This window comes from Vombatus ursinus, unplaced genomic scaffold (assembly GCF_900497805.2).
Source record: "Vombatus ursinus unplaced genomic scaffold, bare-nosed wombat genome assembly UNPS02011334.1, whole genome shotgun sequence".
NCBI classification, from domain to species: Eukaryota; Metazoa; Chordata; class Mammalia; order Diprotodontia; family Vombatidae; genus Vombatus; species Vombatus ursinus.
This window is the reverse complement of record NW_020951112.1, coordinates 8,882,008-8,899,722: the sequence shown is the minus strand read 5'-3', so window position 1 is coordinate 8,899,722 and position 17,715 is coordinate 8,882,008. Positions and strand designations below refer to the sequence as shown.

Below are 17,715 nucleotides of genomic sequence, written 5' to 3'. Positions count from 1 at the left end.
CAACTTGGCGTCTGAATAACTGCCAACTATAATCATGCAAATAGTGTTGGCAACCTGCGTGCATATTTTGCTTTTCTCCTTATAGGCAGAAATAAATTCTTTAATTCCCCTGTGTCTCCTCCTATGAGAAATTTTATTGACTCCTTCTGTTTTCACAGAAGCCATCTCAGATATACCACTTTCTTCATAAGAACTTCCAGGCTCTGGGGGCAGCTAGGTGGCATAGTGAATAGAGCAATGGCCCTGAAGTCAGGAGGACCTGAGTTCAAATCCAGTCTCAGACCAAACATTTGACACTTACTAGCTGTGTGACCCTGGGCAACTCACTTAACCCCAATTGCCTAAAAATTAAAAAAAAAAAAAATTAAAAAAAAGAACTTTCAGGCTCTGAAAAGCCTTTTTTTTTAATTTAAGAAAAGATTGAAAGCCATGATGATATTATGCTGTGCTAGTAGAGTATGACCCTTATTTTTAAGCCTGTTGAGTTGATTGTTTTTGCACATCTGGGAAAGCTGTTTTCTAAAGTGTTAATTTCAGGACTGCAGACTCCTCATCCTAACTCACAGTTCAATAAGAAAAAATCAGGCTTCTATCCTTTGGCTATCCTGCTTTGATCTTTTATCCCTTCCCCACCAAGAGCAGAAGTATAGGACAGACAGAAGTAATTTTGTTATTTAGATAACTTACTGGAACTTAATCCCAGAGTGTCCCTGAGGTAGCAGCTTGGCTATATGGTGTTGGGATCTTTTTTCCCCATTATAAAATACAAAGATATATTTGGGATTACTCTACCGAGACTAAGGTTGCATGTCTTTTTCTTTAACCATTTTAAAATATTCACTATTTCTAAATTAAGCAACTCACAGAAAACCAATGTTGGTCAACAAACTTTGGATACAAAGAATGTCTGTTGATCAGAGTGTTATCGCTGGAAGTAACAGAAGAAAACGTCACAGGCTGTGTCACAATAGTTAACACTATATTACACTTCTGATATGTTATCTATTCTCCCGAAGACAAGGACACTTTGGAATTCAGTGTGAGCCTCAGAAATAATTCTGACCATAAAGTAAACAACAAAAATTTAATAAATAACACTTTGTATGAAAAAAAATACCCTAACAAGTGTACAATCTCTTTTAAAGAAATATTAACATGACTAAAAGACAATTTCCTAAGTCAGACAAACATACAACTGAGTGGGATTTTCTCTTGGCAGTGCAAGGTTACATTGATAAAAATCTTTTTACTGTATTTCATGATTTCTGATGAAATTCTAGTCCTCTGGAACCATAAAAAAAGAGATGAAACAGATGGTGCTACAGCACTGTGCCTTCCTGAAATGCTTCTATCCACCTAATGAAAAGAAAAAAATACATCCTTAGATATGATTACTCAATTTCTATATACAGCTACATGTGAATCATAATAATGAGGATGAAAAGAGCTAACGTTTATATAACACACTTTTAGTTTTACAAAATGCTTTACAAATAGTGTCTCATGTGAACCTCACATGGAAAACTGGGAGTGCCACCATGAATTTTTTTTAACATGAGCTAACTGAAAACAGTGGTCCCTTGGGAAAATTGAGAATTTGAATGTTACCACTAGGGATTATAAATCCAAATATGATTTAGTCGAAATATATCCTAAAGCTAAATCATAAAGTGGTCTCATTTACAGAGGGATACTTTCTCCTATTAGGACAATTGTGGATGTCTGGGCCTGGCAAAAGTTGAAGGGTTGACCCTGGTGTAGGTTAAGGTAGGATCCCCTTCACTCAGTTTCCCCCATTGTGCTGGTTTCCTTTTTGAACAGGAAATTTTCCCACCTGGTTAATTCTGAGCCTGGTTTTGATACCCTGTGAATAATGTGGAATTCTGCTATATGATTGGCTGGCAAATATGACTTGTGCCTAAAATCAAACCATGCTAAGGGAGTCTTTTTCTGTTATGGTTTATGTCAGGTCAGGCTGTGCCCGTGAAGGGATAGTCTTGATATTGTCATAATCATGTCTCTCCTTTTCCTTTCACAACAACCAAAAAAAAAAATCTGGGCAAATGAATAGTGGAAGTTTTGTCACTGCCAACCCTAAAACATCTCTGAGTTACTATAATAGGATGCAAGAGTGAAAGATAATATTGTTTTCAATCTGAATTTGTAGTCAGTTACATATCCTAAGCAACTAAGTAAATGAGTTCTTGGGCTTGCTAATAGTTATCTATTTATGTAAAAGATTATCTTGAAACATCTCATTATTTCAGGATGGTATGGGGATGATACCCTGATAAAGGGGAATAAGAAAAGATGTAAAAGTTTTCTAATTAAATGGAGAAGTAAATTTTGAGAAAGCAGCAGGATCAGATTGTTTTTTCTAAGAACGAGGATATGCGTACACACACACACACACACACACACACACACACACACACAGAATTGGTTTCCAAATGTTTCTAGTGGATTATATAGGACTTGAGTATGTTTTAGTAATAAGTTCTCAAAATTGGATTAAGGGATTTACATATAAAATTGCATTGACAATTGTAAAGACTGTAAATTTAGTGTTCTATTTTGAACCTCTGTCTAATCATTTTAAGAGACAGAAGGGCTCATTTTCCAAGTCAGGCCTTCATGGATTTTTCTTTTTAAAAGATTCTTTCTCCAGCCTGTTGAAAGTAGTACGCATATTAGGCACAAAGTTTACAAGTGGTATGTAAAAACTGAAATTCTCTAAAGTTTTAGGTGAATTATGGGTTCCTAATCTGATGTTCTTCTTATAGCTTTGCCGTTAATAGGTTTAGAACCATAAGGCTTAAAAGCTGGTTTTCACCACATGAACTAGTCATTGGAAAACCAAAATTAAGAGGTTGTACTAAAGTGTATCGAGTCTTGTTACTGGCAGATTTTAGTAGAATTACCTAGGAATCTCTGTAAGTGACTCGGAACCAGAAGTAGATCTTCAAGGAGAAGCCCCCTTCAGAGCTGCCCTGAGGACAGGGGTGTAGAACCCAATCAATGGACAGTGTCCTTGGCTACAGAGAATCATGGACCCGGTTTGTTTCTGCACCCAAATGCATTGCTAAATAAATAGCGTGGTTTCTTTATTCTACAGCAACCTACCTCATAGGGTTTTTGTGAGGACTAAATGAGATAACATATATAAAACACTTTACAAAATTAAAGTGTTCATGTTAACGCTAGCTATTTTTTTTTGCCATAACTATAATTGTTGTTAATTGTCGCAGTTACCTACTAACTTTCTTTCTATTCATCTTTAAGAAAATCTGTAAACAACTGAACTTTTCTTCTTACCAAGAATTCAAAGAAAGGAATGCTTATTATCAAAAGGAATTTAATTGTTTTATGAGGCCAAAACAAACCTTATTATGAATTAGGAGTCACAGGGAGTTGGCCTTCTCAGAAGCACTCTGTTATCTCTCCATCGAGGTTTACATATTAATGGGAGATATGCTTACAAGAGCAGGGCTCCCCCCCCCATCAATTTGACTAGGAAAGTCACTGAAGGAGACCTCGTCAGTCTTAACCATCAAAAACGAGGTTGGCTTCCCCAGTTAAGCCTGTCCCTGCTGACAGCATGGGGGCCTTTTTAATGTGACCGACCTTCTTGCCAGTGAGACAAGTTAGTAAGCAGCTGTTGAAACGCTTGCTGTTCCCTGGCACAAGGGAACCCTTAGACCGCCAAATCCTTGGAATGTTGAGGGCAGAGATTCTTGCCCTTGACGTAAGAGAGGTCAAAACAGGCCCCAGCTTCCCTTCCCGTCAGCAGGAGCCGACACATGCTGCTTTTTCTGAGGTCATATGTGGACAAAAGATCTTGGCTAGCACCATCTAGTTTTCACTACCCTCTGGGCTCTTGCAAGTCTCCCAGATTCTCATCCCTCTCCTTTAAAACAACATCTGCATAAAATTTATCTAGCATATTTCCATTTTATTTTTTAAAATTTACATTTTTTTAAAAAATTGACAAACAGCAGAAAACAAGGATTCTCTGTGAAACCATGAACCCTATTTTATTCAACTCACTTCCCCCCGCAAAAAATATAAATTCTACAAGTTTCTTTCCAAAACTTGTCTATGCTTCCTCTTATTCTTATCTGTGCATTTTTAAAAATCTAATCTTTGCATTTGAAATAGACTAACAACTCTCCTACAACTTAATAGTCAGAGAGTTACTGCTGACTCACCCCTCATCATATAGCCATATATGTGTCAGATGCAACCCTTGAATCCAGGCCTTCCTAACAACGAGGCCATTTTATATCCACCACTCTATGCTATCTCTTTTAAAAAAAAAAAAACTTTTTAAAAAAGTTAGGCTGGGGCAGCTAGGTGCCACAGTAGTTAGAGCACCAGCCCTGAAGTCAGGAGAACATGAGTTCAAATCCAGCCTCAGACACTTACTAGCTGTGTGGCCCTGACTGCCTCCAAAAAATAAAATAAAAGTCAGACTGTTATGCTCATCTTTCCATTTTAAAAAGACTGATGGAAATAGTATGGTCCCTTGGAAAGTCCACTGGCTCTGAAGCGAGAGACTTGAATTCAAATCCTGTCTCTAATGCTTATTACCTATATGACCCTGGGCAAGTCTCTATGCCACCTCTCTAGGCCTCAGTGTCCCCATTTGTAAAATGAGGAGGTTGAACTAGATAGCCTCTGAGGTCTCTTCTAGCTCTAAATCTATAATCTGATGACTTCTTTTATAACAAGTCACTTAATGACAGTCTTCAGACCCTCAAGCCCGCCATCTGCAAAATGGGAGGATTGTACTGGAAGGCTTTTATTGTCCCTCCCCTACAGCTCTTCATCTATGATCTATGATCTCCTCTACAGTAAAGGGAGAACAGGAACCAGACCTATGCTTTCACCGACATAGGGGAAGTCCCAGATGAGGACACTCTCTCCACCAAAACTGACTGGCACCTTCTCTGCCATTTACAATCTTAGAAAAGCTCCCGGATATTTTTAATTATTTTAACAAGTACAGAACACGTATAGCCTAAATCAAATTGTTACTGTCTCAGGAAGGGGGAAGAGGGGAAAGGAAGGGAAGGAGAGAATTTAGAACTCAAAATTTTAAAAAATGAATATTAAATATTATCTTAAAATACAACTAGGAAAACATAAAATGATGTTGGAAAAGAAACTTTCAAAAAACAAAAATAAAATAGTCAAGTACAGAGGCAAATGTTAATATATTTGGTAGCAATTAAAAAAAAAATGTACTTCTGAGTGACTTACTTCTGAGCCGAATGAGCATCATCTGCTTTGAACATGTAGAACAGGACGTTTTTATGCAGGAGTTGGAACACTTTAGACTGTGAATTTTCATCTTGAACTTCAGCAACAGTGAATCCCAATAATGGCTGACTTTCCAAGGCTGCCACATCCTAGTTTTAAAACACACACACACCCCAGTTTTAGAAATTGTATAATATTCTTTTTTCGTTGTTGCTTTTTGTTTTTTTGCTTTGGGATTTTTTTTTTGACAACATGGAAATTTATTTTATTCATTATTATTCATTATTATTTTTTATTATAAAGTGTTTTTTTCTCTTAAATCAAGGGAAGTAGAAACAAATGTATTCTTTTTTTTAAAGGATACATTTTGTTTCAAGATTACAGATGATGCTGAACCACCGGCATTCCCACTAAATATCCCAGAATTTCAGAATTAGAAGGTGCCTCGGAGCCTACGTAGTACAATTGACACCTGAACCAGAATCTCCTCTCCCTGTGACCTACTTAATAAGGAGTCATGCCGAATCTAGATACCGGGAAAACTCCAGCAGAGGGGAGCAATCTGCTGCGTCCAATGCCAGTTTGGGAAAAACATCTAATTGTTAGAAAGTTTTTCCTTACATCAAGGTTAAATTTACTTCCTTTCAATTTCTACCTATTGCTCCTGGTTCTACCTTAAGAGACTGAGCAGAACAGATCTCTTCCTTCTTCTTCTACATTGTTGTTCAGTTGTTTCAATCGGGTCCAGCTCTTCATGACCCCATTCACATTATAGTTTTTCAAGAACTTTCATACTTATTAACATTCATTTACTTCCCAGAATAACCCTGGAGGCAGAGGCAGGATGGTCATGACCCCATTTTACGAGTGAGATAGTTGAGGCTCAAAAAAGTGATTTGCTCAAGGGTACTGTTTGTCCTTCATTCTCAAAGAGGACCAATGACATCATGGGGTGATGTCTTGATTAGTGCATGAATTGGATTTAAATGAGGCAGAGTTGCCCAAAGTCACCAGTCTTATTAACTCTCTTTCAGAGTCACAGAAGTCCAGTGGCAAGACAACAGTCATGGTGACTGGGGCAGCCCAGGATGTAATGGAGGACCTTGGCATCTCCAATGTCTAACCAAGCTCTTACAATTCCTGCTTCAGATGCCTTCATGACGTCTGAACAAATTGTTCCCATCTGTCCATTCTGCTGGAAGAAGTCTTCACATGTTTGGTGTAGAGTTAGTGGGGTGACTACACCAAACATGTGAAGACTGCTCAAGGTTACATGGCAAATAACTATCAGAAGCAGGGTTGAGAACTAATGTTTCTAATCCCTGGTTTGGTCCTTTCTCCTTTATCCCATGTTATCTCTCTCTCAGAGTGGCTAAGCTGATGAGGGCATAGAGATTAGCTAAAGTTCATTATTTTAGGGGTGATGGAAGCAGTGATCATGGTGATAATTTCCCTGTGATGTCTCCTAAATTAGTGACCCTTCGATTTGGACTAACTAAAGGTCATAGGAATGAGTAAGAATTAGAAGATCTGACAGTGACATCAAACAATTCAGAGGTCAAACCCAATTGAGGGTGATGTGATTAACAATACAAAATTACATTCTTGGAGGAGAATGTCATGTCTCTCAAACTTCTATGAGGAGATTTATAAAGCTCATTTCTTCCCCAGGATAACAAACCCATGTACCATAAAAAGAAGCACATTGTCTCTTGGAGAAGGAAAAAGTTACACATGCATCTGCCCCCCCCCCCCTTTATAGCTTATATCATGTTGTTCAAAGTTTCAAACCTTGGCTTGTAGATGCCTGCCCTCAGACGTGACAAAAGTCAATGAACGAGGAAGATTTAATTGAGAGGAAGAGCAAATGGACTTGGATGATACATTCATAAAACCTGCTTCTTCTAAAATCACTTTTGCCTCTCTCCTATTAGGAATATTCCAAGATGCCCCAGACTCACTGGTGTAAATCTCATCACCGTTGGCATATACCTGCATACTTTCAGCTCAAGTCAATTAGGGGATTCATCTCCTCTGTTGGACTGGGGGATGAGCTGAGGATTCCATAAAACCTCTCCCAGAGAAAGCCTGGGCTCCTTGCGATCATCCAGGCAGAACTTTGGAAGGGGTTTCAGAGGCTACCTGTTCCTTCCCCTCTGGAAGAGTTTCCAGTGCTGTGGTTGGTCATTCAACCACAATTCTAGAAGTAGCGCTTTATTTAGTGGTAAGGGGAATTTTGAACATATCTTGAAATTGCTTGGGTTAGCAAGAGTTCTCCAATTATAAGACCAAAAAAAAAATATTCCTTTAAAAATCTACAAAAAAAATAAGACTCTCAGAGCTAATCATTTGCCTTACTGAGGAAACAAGAAAGAGTGGAAGGAATATGGAAAGTGTGCTGGATTTTCAGATCAATGACCTGGGTTTGAATCCAGCTCTGTCACTTATAACTTGTGTAATTTTGGGCAAGTTACTTAACCTCATTAGGTCTCAGTTTCCTCATCTCTAAAAGAAGAGGGATGGATTTAGATGGCCTTTATTTGTTGTTGCTCAGTTGTGTCTGACTCTTTGTGACCCCATTTGGGGTTTTCTTGGCAAAGATACTGGAGGGGTTTGCCATTTTCTTCTCTAGCTCACTTGACAGATGAGGATACTGAGGCAAACAGAGTTAAGTAACTTGCCCAGGCTCACACATCTAGGAAGTGATTTGAACTTGGGTATTCTTGACTCCTGGCCCAATACTTTATCTACTGTGCCACCTAGCTGCCCATAGATGCCTTTATGGTCCTTTCTAAACTGAAATCCATGATCCTGTGAATTCAAAATGGCAGTCACCATTTCCTGTTCAGCTCATTCAAAGCTGTCTCACTCTCAACTCTCTTTCTAAAAAGGATTCTTAAGTAACCGACCAACATTCCTATATCACCACACTAAAATCTGAAGATGAAATGAATCAACCTCTTACCTCACTTGCAGCATACGTGTAGAGCACTTTATTTTTGATCACGAACCAAAAATGTTTCCATGGTTTCTTACTGCCCTTTGACCTGTACAGGTAGCCACTCATGGTAGAGTCTTCTGTGTTTGCTGACACCTGGAACAAACAATCAACACAAGTGATTCGTTGTTAATAAGTGACAGTTAGGCAGTATCACAGATGGAGCTCTGTATGTTATGGCCCTGGACAAGTGATTTAACTTCTAGGAGTCAGTTTCCTCATCTGTAAAATGGGGATTATCATCATTGTCAGAATAAAATCAAATAACATATGTAGAGAGCTTGGCAAAAGTTAAAGCCCTAAGGGGTAGTTATTATCACTACCACTGATTTTAAGATAAGAAATTAAATATACCATTAGGTAAATCAGCCAATCTGAGCGTCAGAGATCTGTGATTTTGATGAGTGAGGGCACCAACTGGCTCATTACATGACCTACAGCTACAGCCTAGTGGATGCGTCTTGTAAAGGTTAATTGCCCAGTGCCACAGAGCAAGCATCAAAGGGTGGATTTTTAACCCAGTACTTCCTGCCTCCAAATACAGCAACATAAATATCATTGCCAAAATGGGGTTAAGTTACAGCAACTAGGAGCTAAGGTTCTAAACCAGAACATTCTCATTTTAAGCTACATTTCTGAGGGAGGCTTTCACAGACTGTTCATAGCTTCAAGCTTTCATTTGGTGGAAGAACTAATTTCGTTCAGTCTGTTACTTTTTAGATGTTAAAGAATGTCTTTTATCTTTCATTTAAGACTCACTGCTGGGATTGAATCTCAGCATGAATGTGGTTAGGGAAAAATACAACTCCAAAGACCAAAAGGTTGTTGTTGGTTTTTTTAAATCATATTTGGGAGATCTGAGGGATTACTCATGCACTTAAACTCTCCCCTGGAACTTAGAAGGTCAAGAGAGGCAGGATGGCCAGACGGTTGGCCTTGGGGTCACTAGGACGTGGGTTCAACTTCCCCTTCTTAGGCCAATAGCTATGGGATCCAAAGCGGTCACTCAGTGCTCAGGATTATAAACTGCATATCTGTTGGTACAGGGGGGCTTGCTTACCAAGATTTCCCTTCACCAGTAAAATCAGAGATCCGGACAAAAACAAAACAAAAACTCAGAATGCATGGGGGAAACTATTTTAACTGGCTGCCAGTTTTATTTTTCTGGATGTTTATCCCTAAGCACCTCCCAGGCCTTGGAAAAATTATAATCAAATTAACTGGGAACAAATCTTCATAACATTTTCTAAATATAACACAATGAAAATGGCAGCTAGGTGGTGCAGTGCTGGGCTTGGAGTCAGAAAAGACCTGAATTCAAACGCAGCCTCAGACACTTACTAGGTGGATGACCCAGGGGCAAGTCACTTCACCCTGTTTGCCTCAGTTTCCTCATCTGTAAAATGATTTGGAGAAGGAAATGGCAAACCACTCCAGTATCTTTGCCAAGAGAACCCCAAATGGGGTCATGAAGACTGAAACAACTGAACAACAACAAAAACAGTACAATGTAAAGAGGGCTCATGCAGCAGTCAAAGGACCTGGGCTGAAGATTTTGTGTCACTCCACTGCATGACCCCCTGCATCCTCCCTTGTAAATGAGAAGTTGGACGAGTTGACCTCTAAGGTCCCTTCCATCTCTCCAACAATGGATCAATCACTCTATTGGTCCCAGAGCTGTGCAGCTGGGGAAAAGGCAAGCCCTTTTCAGCTTCTTACAAGACTAAGCTACTATAAATCATCCTTGAAAAGGATGCAAAGGACGTGTCTCAAGTTGGGCCTGCATCTTGGAAAGAATGCCATGAGTGGTTGAAATAACAGTAATAACGTCCTGGTACATTTTTAACACCCATGTAGGTCGGTCCACGAGGCAGGTAGGTGACACAGTGGATAGAGTGCCAGGCCTGGAGGCAGGAAGACTGAGCTTCCTGAGTTCGAATCTGACCTCAGACACAAGTTTGTGACTGGACAAGTCACTTCACCTTGTTTGTTTCAGTTTCCTCATCTGTAAAATGAGCTGGAGAAGAAAATGGCAGACCATTCTAATATCTTTGCCAAGAAAACCCCACACGGGGTCATGAAGAGTCAGACACAAGTGAAATGACCAAGTAACAAATGGGCTGACCTAACCAACATTTATAATACTGTGTTTATAAGAAAGTGAATTCTAAATTCCAAAGTTAAAAAATTAAGATTGGGTTCCTTTGAAAACATCTTGAGGTTTTTAATGTACATAAATATACTGAGGAGAAAAAAAAAGTGATCTCATTAACTCAGAATTTGGTAATCTGTCAGACTAAAAGTCATTAGAATATAACATTACCAGTAATTGATGCATGATGTTTTAGAACAAAATCCTCATGTAAGTTGTGGACTTTTTGCTAAGTGTTTAGTTGGAGGCTGACGAAATCAGAAATGATTTTAGTCCCTCTCAACTTTAGAATCAGTATTCTGGAAGAGAAAAGGAGCCTGCCAATTCTTATGTCAACAAATTGAGTAGAGGAAATATTACAAAGTCAATATGTGTCTGAACTTCTAGAGATGACTGAATACATAAAGATATTTCACTTAAGACCTATGTAACTCTGGGTTAGTCATTTTATGGCTCTAGGCCTCAGTTTCCTTATCTTTCCGTTGGGGTGACTGGACCAGATGATCGCTATGGTCCTATGTATCTCTAAAGTTCTGTGACTACAGTTCAAGGAAGTGGCAGGGCTTCAGGTATGGGACTGGCAATTGACAGGGAACAGCCTGGCTGGACAGGGAGAAAGCCATGAGCAGACAACTAGGTGTGGTGACTCACAAAGTCAATATAATTAAGGCTGGAGGGGCTGCAACCAGCGGCAGTTGAGAGAAGAACTCCAGCAATGAAGTCATGTGTAAGGTAAGGGATCTCCTCTTTCCACCTGCCTTACATGGATACCGAGAGCAGAGAGCCAAGTAGGTGGGCCCACCATGTCTATTTGCTTCCCAGGATTGTTTTCCAGTAATTGTATGGCAGGTACTCTCTGCACATACCACTAGGTGATGCTCTGAGGTAGGGCTATTTTTTTTTTTTCCTTTCAGTACCTTTTGCACATGTGTGGACTTTCGTGGGTTCCCCTCTTTGCAGAATTAAAAAAAAATTATTTTGCATTATGATGAACTTGACAAAGGTCAACAAACTCGTACAAAGAAAAATTCAAAAAGACGCCAGCACGTGGAACCATGAATCTCCACTACATACAGTTTGTCAATTTCCAATTTAACATGGTAGTTCCAACACTGCCCGGCTTGTTGGCATCCCCTTTCCTTCCAGTCTTTCGGCCCATGAAGCACGAATAATTCAACATCTGCAAGTATTCAAATTAAATGGCAACACTTACTTCTTTGAGGGCAGCTGGGATTTTTTTTTGTTTCCTTCCAGACGGAATACTATGCAAGACTGAAGATAGGGCACTTGAAGGAGATTTGTGATTTGCTGGGGACCCGGTCTTGGGTGAATTCTGGTGATCTAAAGAGAGTCATTACATGCACAATTTATGGAGCTAACCATGACCATTTGCTTATTTAATCAATTCAAAAACATTCATTGAACAAATATTTACTGGGCACCTACTAAGTGCAAGGCATTGTACTGTACTGGGGATGAGACTGAGATGAATAAGGTGGCACCTTTATGAGAAGGACTGATCCACCTGGAAGGAGGGGTGGGCAAAGTCCTCTTCATACATCCAGCACCCTCCTGACTGCTCTCACCTCTGGCTCTCCCCCAGAGGACCACTTGAAATTTGGGATGAGCAAAGGTCTCCTCCCACTTCTAGCAGGCTCTTGGCCACCAGAACCCTTGGTTGTCCCCCAGAAGCAACTGCTAGAATGAGAGCTTTGACGGATCCACAAATCAACATTCTCATGAGAACCTTGGGAAAAGTATTCACTCTACAAAATCCTTTCCTTGTTTCTCCTGGTGCTGAGGCGTCTCCCCCATACTCTCATTCTCATCTGCCTCCTATTTTTCTAATTCCAATCCTCCTACGTCCACCCTTTCCAGTGTGCCCTCTGGAAAAAAACAATAGCAACAGGTACACACACTACTTTTAAGTTTGCAAAAGGGATTTTCTCACAGCAAGAGAGAGAGGCAAAGACAGAAAAAGAGAGAGACAGAGAGGAGAGAGAGAGAGAGAGAAGAGAGAGAAGAGAGTTTCCCCAGATAGGGAAACTGAGGCTGGAATGGGCACTGACATGAAGAGAATTAAGTGGTATGCCTAACATCTCTGGTTACAATGGGACTCAGATGGGAAGCTAGGAGGAGGAGTGAGGAGAGAGAGGGACAGCAAATGAAAAATAACGAGAATTGGGAAAAGGAATATCTATCTACTGTACAGAAGAAATGTACAGTTGAGGTACCGACTATTTACAGTTTGTAATAAACTGCAGATTTATGAAATTGCAGGAACTAAACTACTGAGTCATGTGGTTTATTCTAACCCCCTCCCACCTCCACCCCCTTCGTTCACATACTTGAAAGGCCTGTCCTCACAGCATGAAGAATGATGATCATTTTATCCCTAAATCCACACATCTTTCAGCAATGCAGTTATAAACCACGTTCAGACTCTACAAAGGGTGGCTTCTAGGGGAGTCCTAGTAGTTATCTTAAACCTGACTGTGGTAAAACAACAGATCCAAAAACCTTTTCTTAGCCAATTAGTCATTTCTGGTTACAGAGACAAGAGGAGATTAGAAACTAACCGCAAAATGTATTTGGTGTGGCTGAATGAACTTATAACCCTGTATAATCAGCCCTAGTGGTAGTGAAGTTTGTCTGAAATAGAGAACTTAAAAAAAAAAAAAAGGTCTTACTTCTTTATTGAGAAACTTTTCCCAACTCTGTAAACTTACTCTGTAAGTAAAACCAATTCTCAATAAAACCAAAACAAAAATACTACCAGAAAAGCTTTTTTAGAAGAGAAAAATTAAATTAAATTAAATTAAAGGTTAACAGCATCTGGGCTACACACAAGAAAACAGAAAATTTTGACCACAGAAAAACTTTTAGGTTTTTCAAGAACTGACATTTCAAACTGATTTTAGAATTTATTTTAAAAATATATCTGATTCTACCATGTTTAGGTCCTTAAAACAATTGGAACTAGACTAAGAGGAAAGAATATTGTATCTGAAGATATGGGTTGGAGTTGTAAGCTCTGAGACTTAATACCTATGTGACCTGGGGTAAGTCCCTTTTACCTCTCTCTGCCTCAGTTTCCTTTCCCGTAAAATGAGGGGAGCTGGGCTACGGTAGCCTAGAAGTCCCTCACAGCTCCAAATCGATGATCCTAAAACAACCTATTAGCAAGGTTTCCCTTTAGCAAAAGCATTAATGGTCAGAGAAAAATTTTATAAGCCTCATATTAATCATCATTTCTACTTCTCAACTAAAGAGATTAAATTATGTGCTCTCAAGTTGTTCTAAGCAAATTCTCTGCAATCTTTCTTTATATGATTAATTTTTAATTCTCCTTGACCTCTTTCTTTACACTCCTAATCTGTTAATCACGCTTCTCATCCCAATTTACACTATTATCTGCTCAGCAAATCTTCTCTCCTAATATGAAGGTAAATTTTGGTCTAGCCCCACCTGGAGCTGAATTTTGGGAGCCAAGAATTCATTAAATTGAACTCTTATTCTCCCTAAAACCGTGGCCAACATTACTAATCCCCCTTATGGAAGAGGAAGCTTTCAAAAGACTGGCTCAAGGAAGAGGCAAAGCGGGTAACAAGAGCAGTTGGGGAGAGAGGGGCTAGTGAAGGGCAGAAGTGAGTTTTCGTTACCTAGTCTCTGCAGTTCTTTGAAGCAGTGTTCACAGACTCTTGCTGGCTGGTTTTTCAGGTAATCTAAGCCATACTTATTTGATGAACAAGCCTGACAGACAATCTGAAAACACATAAAACAAATTAACTTGTTAGGACTTAAGAGGGCAGGCAGGTGGCACAGTAGATAGAGCACTGGTCCTGTAGACAAGAGGACCAGAGTTCAAATCCAGGCTCAGACCACTTACTAGCTGTGTGACCCTGGGCAAGTCACTTAAACCCTGACAGCCTCCAAAATGAGTTAGGCCCTAGTTTCCTCATCTGTAAAATGGAGATAATGATAACACCTCATAGGAATGCTGAAAGGATCAAATGAAATAATATATATAAAACTCCTTGCAATCCTTAAATGTGAGTTACAGGATTATTGCACAGAACAAATTAGGATGTATACAAAAGAATTTTGGAAGGAAAGCGTTATACATATGTAATCTAGTATCATTATTATTATCATTATTATTATTGGCATATATTATCCTATTTATAGAGAGAGTGTTACATACAGTTCAAAGCCACAGGAAGAAAAATACTAGCCTGAAATAGGATTTTTTTGCTCTCAATATTTACACTATATTATTCCAGATGTTATATCATGAGTCAGTATTTTTTCAGCACAATGGTGTTTTGTGCGAATATGTTTTGGAACATAATATATAATGCAAATACTTTTCAAAAATATTTTTCGGTCCAGCCTTTGATTTCGTATAAGCAACTCTGGTACGGAAACTCCATCTATCTGGGCAGCTAGCCAGCTCATCTGCAACCTATCGTCTTAGAGATTTGCCTGGGGCCTGGAGAAATGACCACTCCATTGCTCTTCAGATGCCTGTCAAGTGTTAGATTTCCTTTACAATGGACAGGACCTGGAAGGAAGAAGAGGATGCCCTTGCCCTACCTTGCCACAAGCCCGACAGTGGTGCCTCCTCCAGGTGAGCGTGAATTCACTTGTACACACCATGCACATGGTGGCTCTAATGTCAGGAATCCAGATGGGAGCCTTTGAGCCCAGGGGGCTCATCTCCTCCTTCTTGTCTACGTCCGTCTGCAAAAAAGAGAATCAAGACATGGAGCTGGAGGAGACATATCAATAAAAGGAAAAAACGATCTTTAATTTTCTCCATCTCGCAGAATCATCTTAAAAAAGTTTTACTGATTTTTTTTTCCCATCAGTCACTCCTGCATGTGTCCTACTACAAGGACAAGATGCTGACCTGAATTGGTAGAGGAACTTTTCTCATCAGGGAATTCCCTACACAGATAAAATCACGGGTCTTTATCGGATTAAAATAAAAATTCAGATTATTTTTCTATGTTTCCATCAACGGCCTTAAGATTAAAACCCAAAAGAACATTAACTTTGCTACTCTGTTGGTTTGTTTTTTGTTTGTTTATTTGTTTTTTTTTGTGAGGCAATTGGGGTTAAATGACTAGCCCAGGGTCACACAGCTAGTAAGTGTGAAGTGTCTAGTCTGAGACCAGATTTGAACTCAGGTCCTCCTGACTCCAGGGCCAGTGCTCCATCCACTGCGTCACCTAGCTGCCCCTACTTTGCTACTCTGAAGGGACTGAAGTGCTATGCTCCTATGGTTTCAGCCAATATCCTTTTTATGCTTTTAAGCTGTTAGCAGTCTAGGCCCAAGACCTCTTCCCGGACCACTACTACTCCCTATTCCCTCAAGCTCATTCATGTCCCTTCCCTGTCTCTAGCCTTTTCTTCTCTATCTTCATACCGTGCCTGTCTTTCAGTAGGCCTATACTTCCCCCACCCCACCACACCTCCCAAAATATTTTACTTAATATATTTTATATTCACATTAAGTATACATGTTGTTTCTCTCCAATAGAATGTTACGTCCCTGAAGGCAAGGCCAATTTCATTGTCTTTGTACCCATAATTCCCAGCACATGGCAAGAACTTAATGAATGCTTAGTGAATTAATGACAATTATGTCCATAATGGGCTTATAGTGGACTAATGCTTAATAAATCTGAGCCATTCAATTTCTTCTCCTTTACATTATTATGGTCACTGGGTAAATTACCTATTTTCCTTGCTCTCTTTTTATCAATTCATTCACGTCTTCCCAGGTTTTTCTGAATTCTTCAAATGCCTCATTTCTTATAATGCAAAAATACTCCATCAAGTTCATATGCCCATTACTCTCATCTAAGTTTTTTGCCTGTATCTTCTATATCAATCCTTCAGGAACAGCTTCCCTGTTTAATTTATTCAACCATTCCCAAATCACCCACTTTTTTCCCAGTTTTTTGTTACTGTAAAAAGCGCTGCTATAAATATTTTGGTATCTCTGGGACCTTCCCCCCACCTCTACCTCTTTGTGGTATGGGCCTAGTAGTGGTACCATTGGGTCAAAAAGTAGGTACAGTTTTAGTGACTTTCTTAAAATAGCTCTTGTTCTCACGTTTAAATCAATTTCTTACATTCCTTGACTATCTGGTCTTTACCAGAGATATTTGTTATAAGGCCTTTTTCTATAAATAATTGCTTGATTTTCTACTGATTTTGCTATGTAATTGGAATTGTCTATTTTATCTTTTCTGTTCACCATTGCTCCTTATCTGTTGTGCTTGTTGTTTGCCCTTTGTTCTTGAAGAGGACCATGACATCAGGGAGGTGATGCCATGACTTAAAAGTGAATTGGATTTAAGTGAAGGAGAGCTGTGCAAAGTCACCAGCCTCACTTTCTCCTCCAGAGTCACCTGGGTCCAGTGGCGAGATATAGACCAGGACAACTGGAAATGGCCCCTGCTCTTTATTTATGGACATATGGGTGGCCCAATGGATAGAGTGATGAGTCTAAAGTCGGAAAGACCGTAGTTAGAATCTGACCTCAGATACTTACTAGTTGTATGACCCTGGGCAAGTCACTTAACCCCTATCTGCCTACCTCCAAGGATTGTTGCAAGGATAAAATGAGATACAATTTGTAAATTGTAAATACAATTTGTAAAGTGCTTTGCAAATCTCAAAGCACTATTGAAATACTAGTTATGATGATGATAGAGTGCTGGGGAAAGACCTTAGTTCGAATCTGGCCTCAGATACTTACTAGTTGTATAACCCAGCGCAAGTCACTTAACCCCTATCTGTCTTGGTTTTCTGATCTGTAAAATAGAGATAAATAATAACACCTACCTCCAAGGATAAAATGAGATACAACTGTAAAGTGCTTTGCAAATTCCAAAGCACTATTGAAATGCTAGTTATGATGATGATAATGGTGAATTTAAGAATGCTCTTTCTATATCCCCATAGTTACTAAGTTGTGCTTACCCTTTGACCCTGTAATACCATTAGTAGATTTATCCTCAAAAGAGATCAAAGGAAGAGGAGAAGGACCCACAGGTAAAAAAAAAAATTTATAGCCCTTCTTTTTTTGTGGTGACAAAAAACTAGAAACAAATGGAGTGCCCTTCAATTGAAAGGTAATTAAATAAAGTATGGCATATGAATGAATTAAACATTATTATGTCACAAAAAATGATGAAAGGGATGGTTTCAGAGAAACCTGAGAAGACTTTTATGAACTGATGCAGAGTGAAGGGAACAGAACGAAGTGGACAAATTACACAATATCAAC

The 17,715-nt window shown here is 39.3% G+C and overlaps 1 protein-coding gene across 1 annotated transcript in view; it reads right to left on the bottom strand.

Annotated features, from left to right (window-relative positions):
• Positions 1-405: 405 nt before the first annotated feature.
• The window catches only part of FGD6 (FYVE, RhoGEF and PH domain containing 6), a 162,411-nt gene continuing 145,101 nt past the window's right edge, over positions 406-17,715 (bottom strand). Inside the window, exons 16-21 of the mRNA XM_027855866.1 lie at positions 15,009-15,155; positions 14,075-14,177; positions 11,626-11,753; positions 8,228-8,356; positions 5,263-5,411; positions 406-1,356 (exon numbers count right to left, since the gene is read on the bottom strand). Of these exons, the coding sequence (XP_027711667.1) occupies positions 1,320-1,356; positions 5,263-5,411; positions 8,228-8,356; positions 11,626-11,753; positions 14,075-14,177; positions 15,009-15,155 (693 nt within the window). The 3' untranslated portion in view covers positions 406-1,319. The remainder of the gene's footprint in view (positions 1,357-5,262; positions 5,412-8,227; positions 8,357-11,625; positions 11,754-14,074; positions 14,178-15,008; positions 15,156-17,715) is intronic.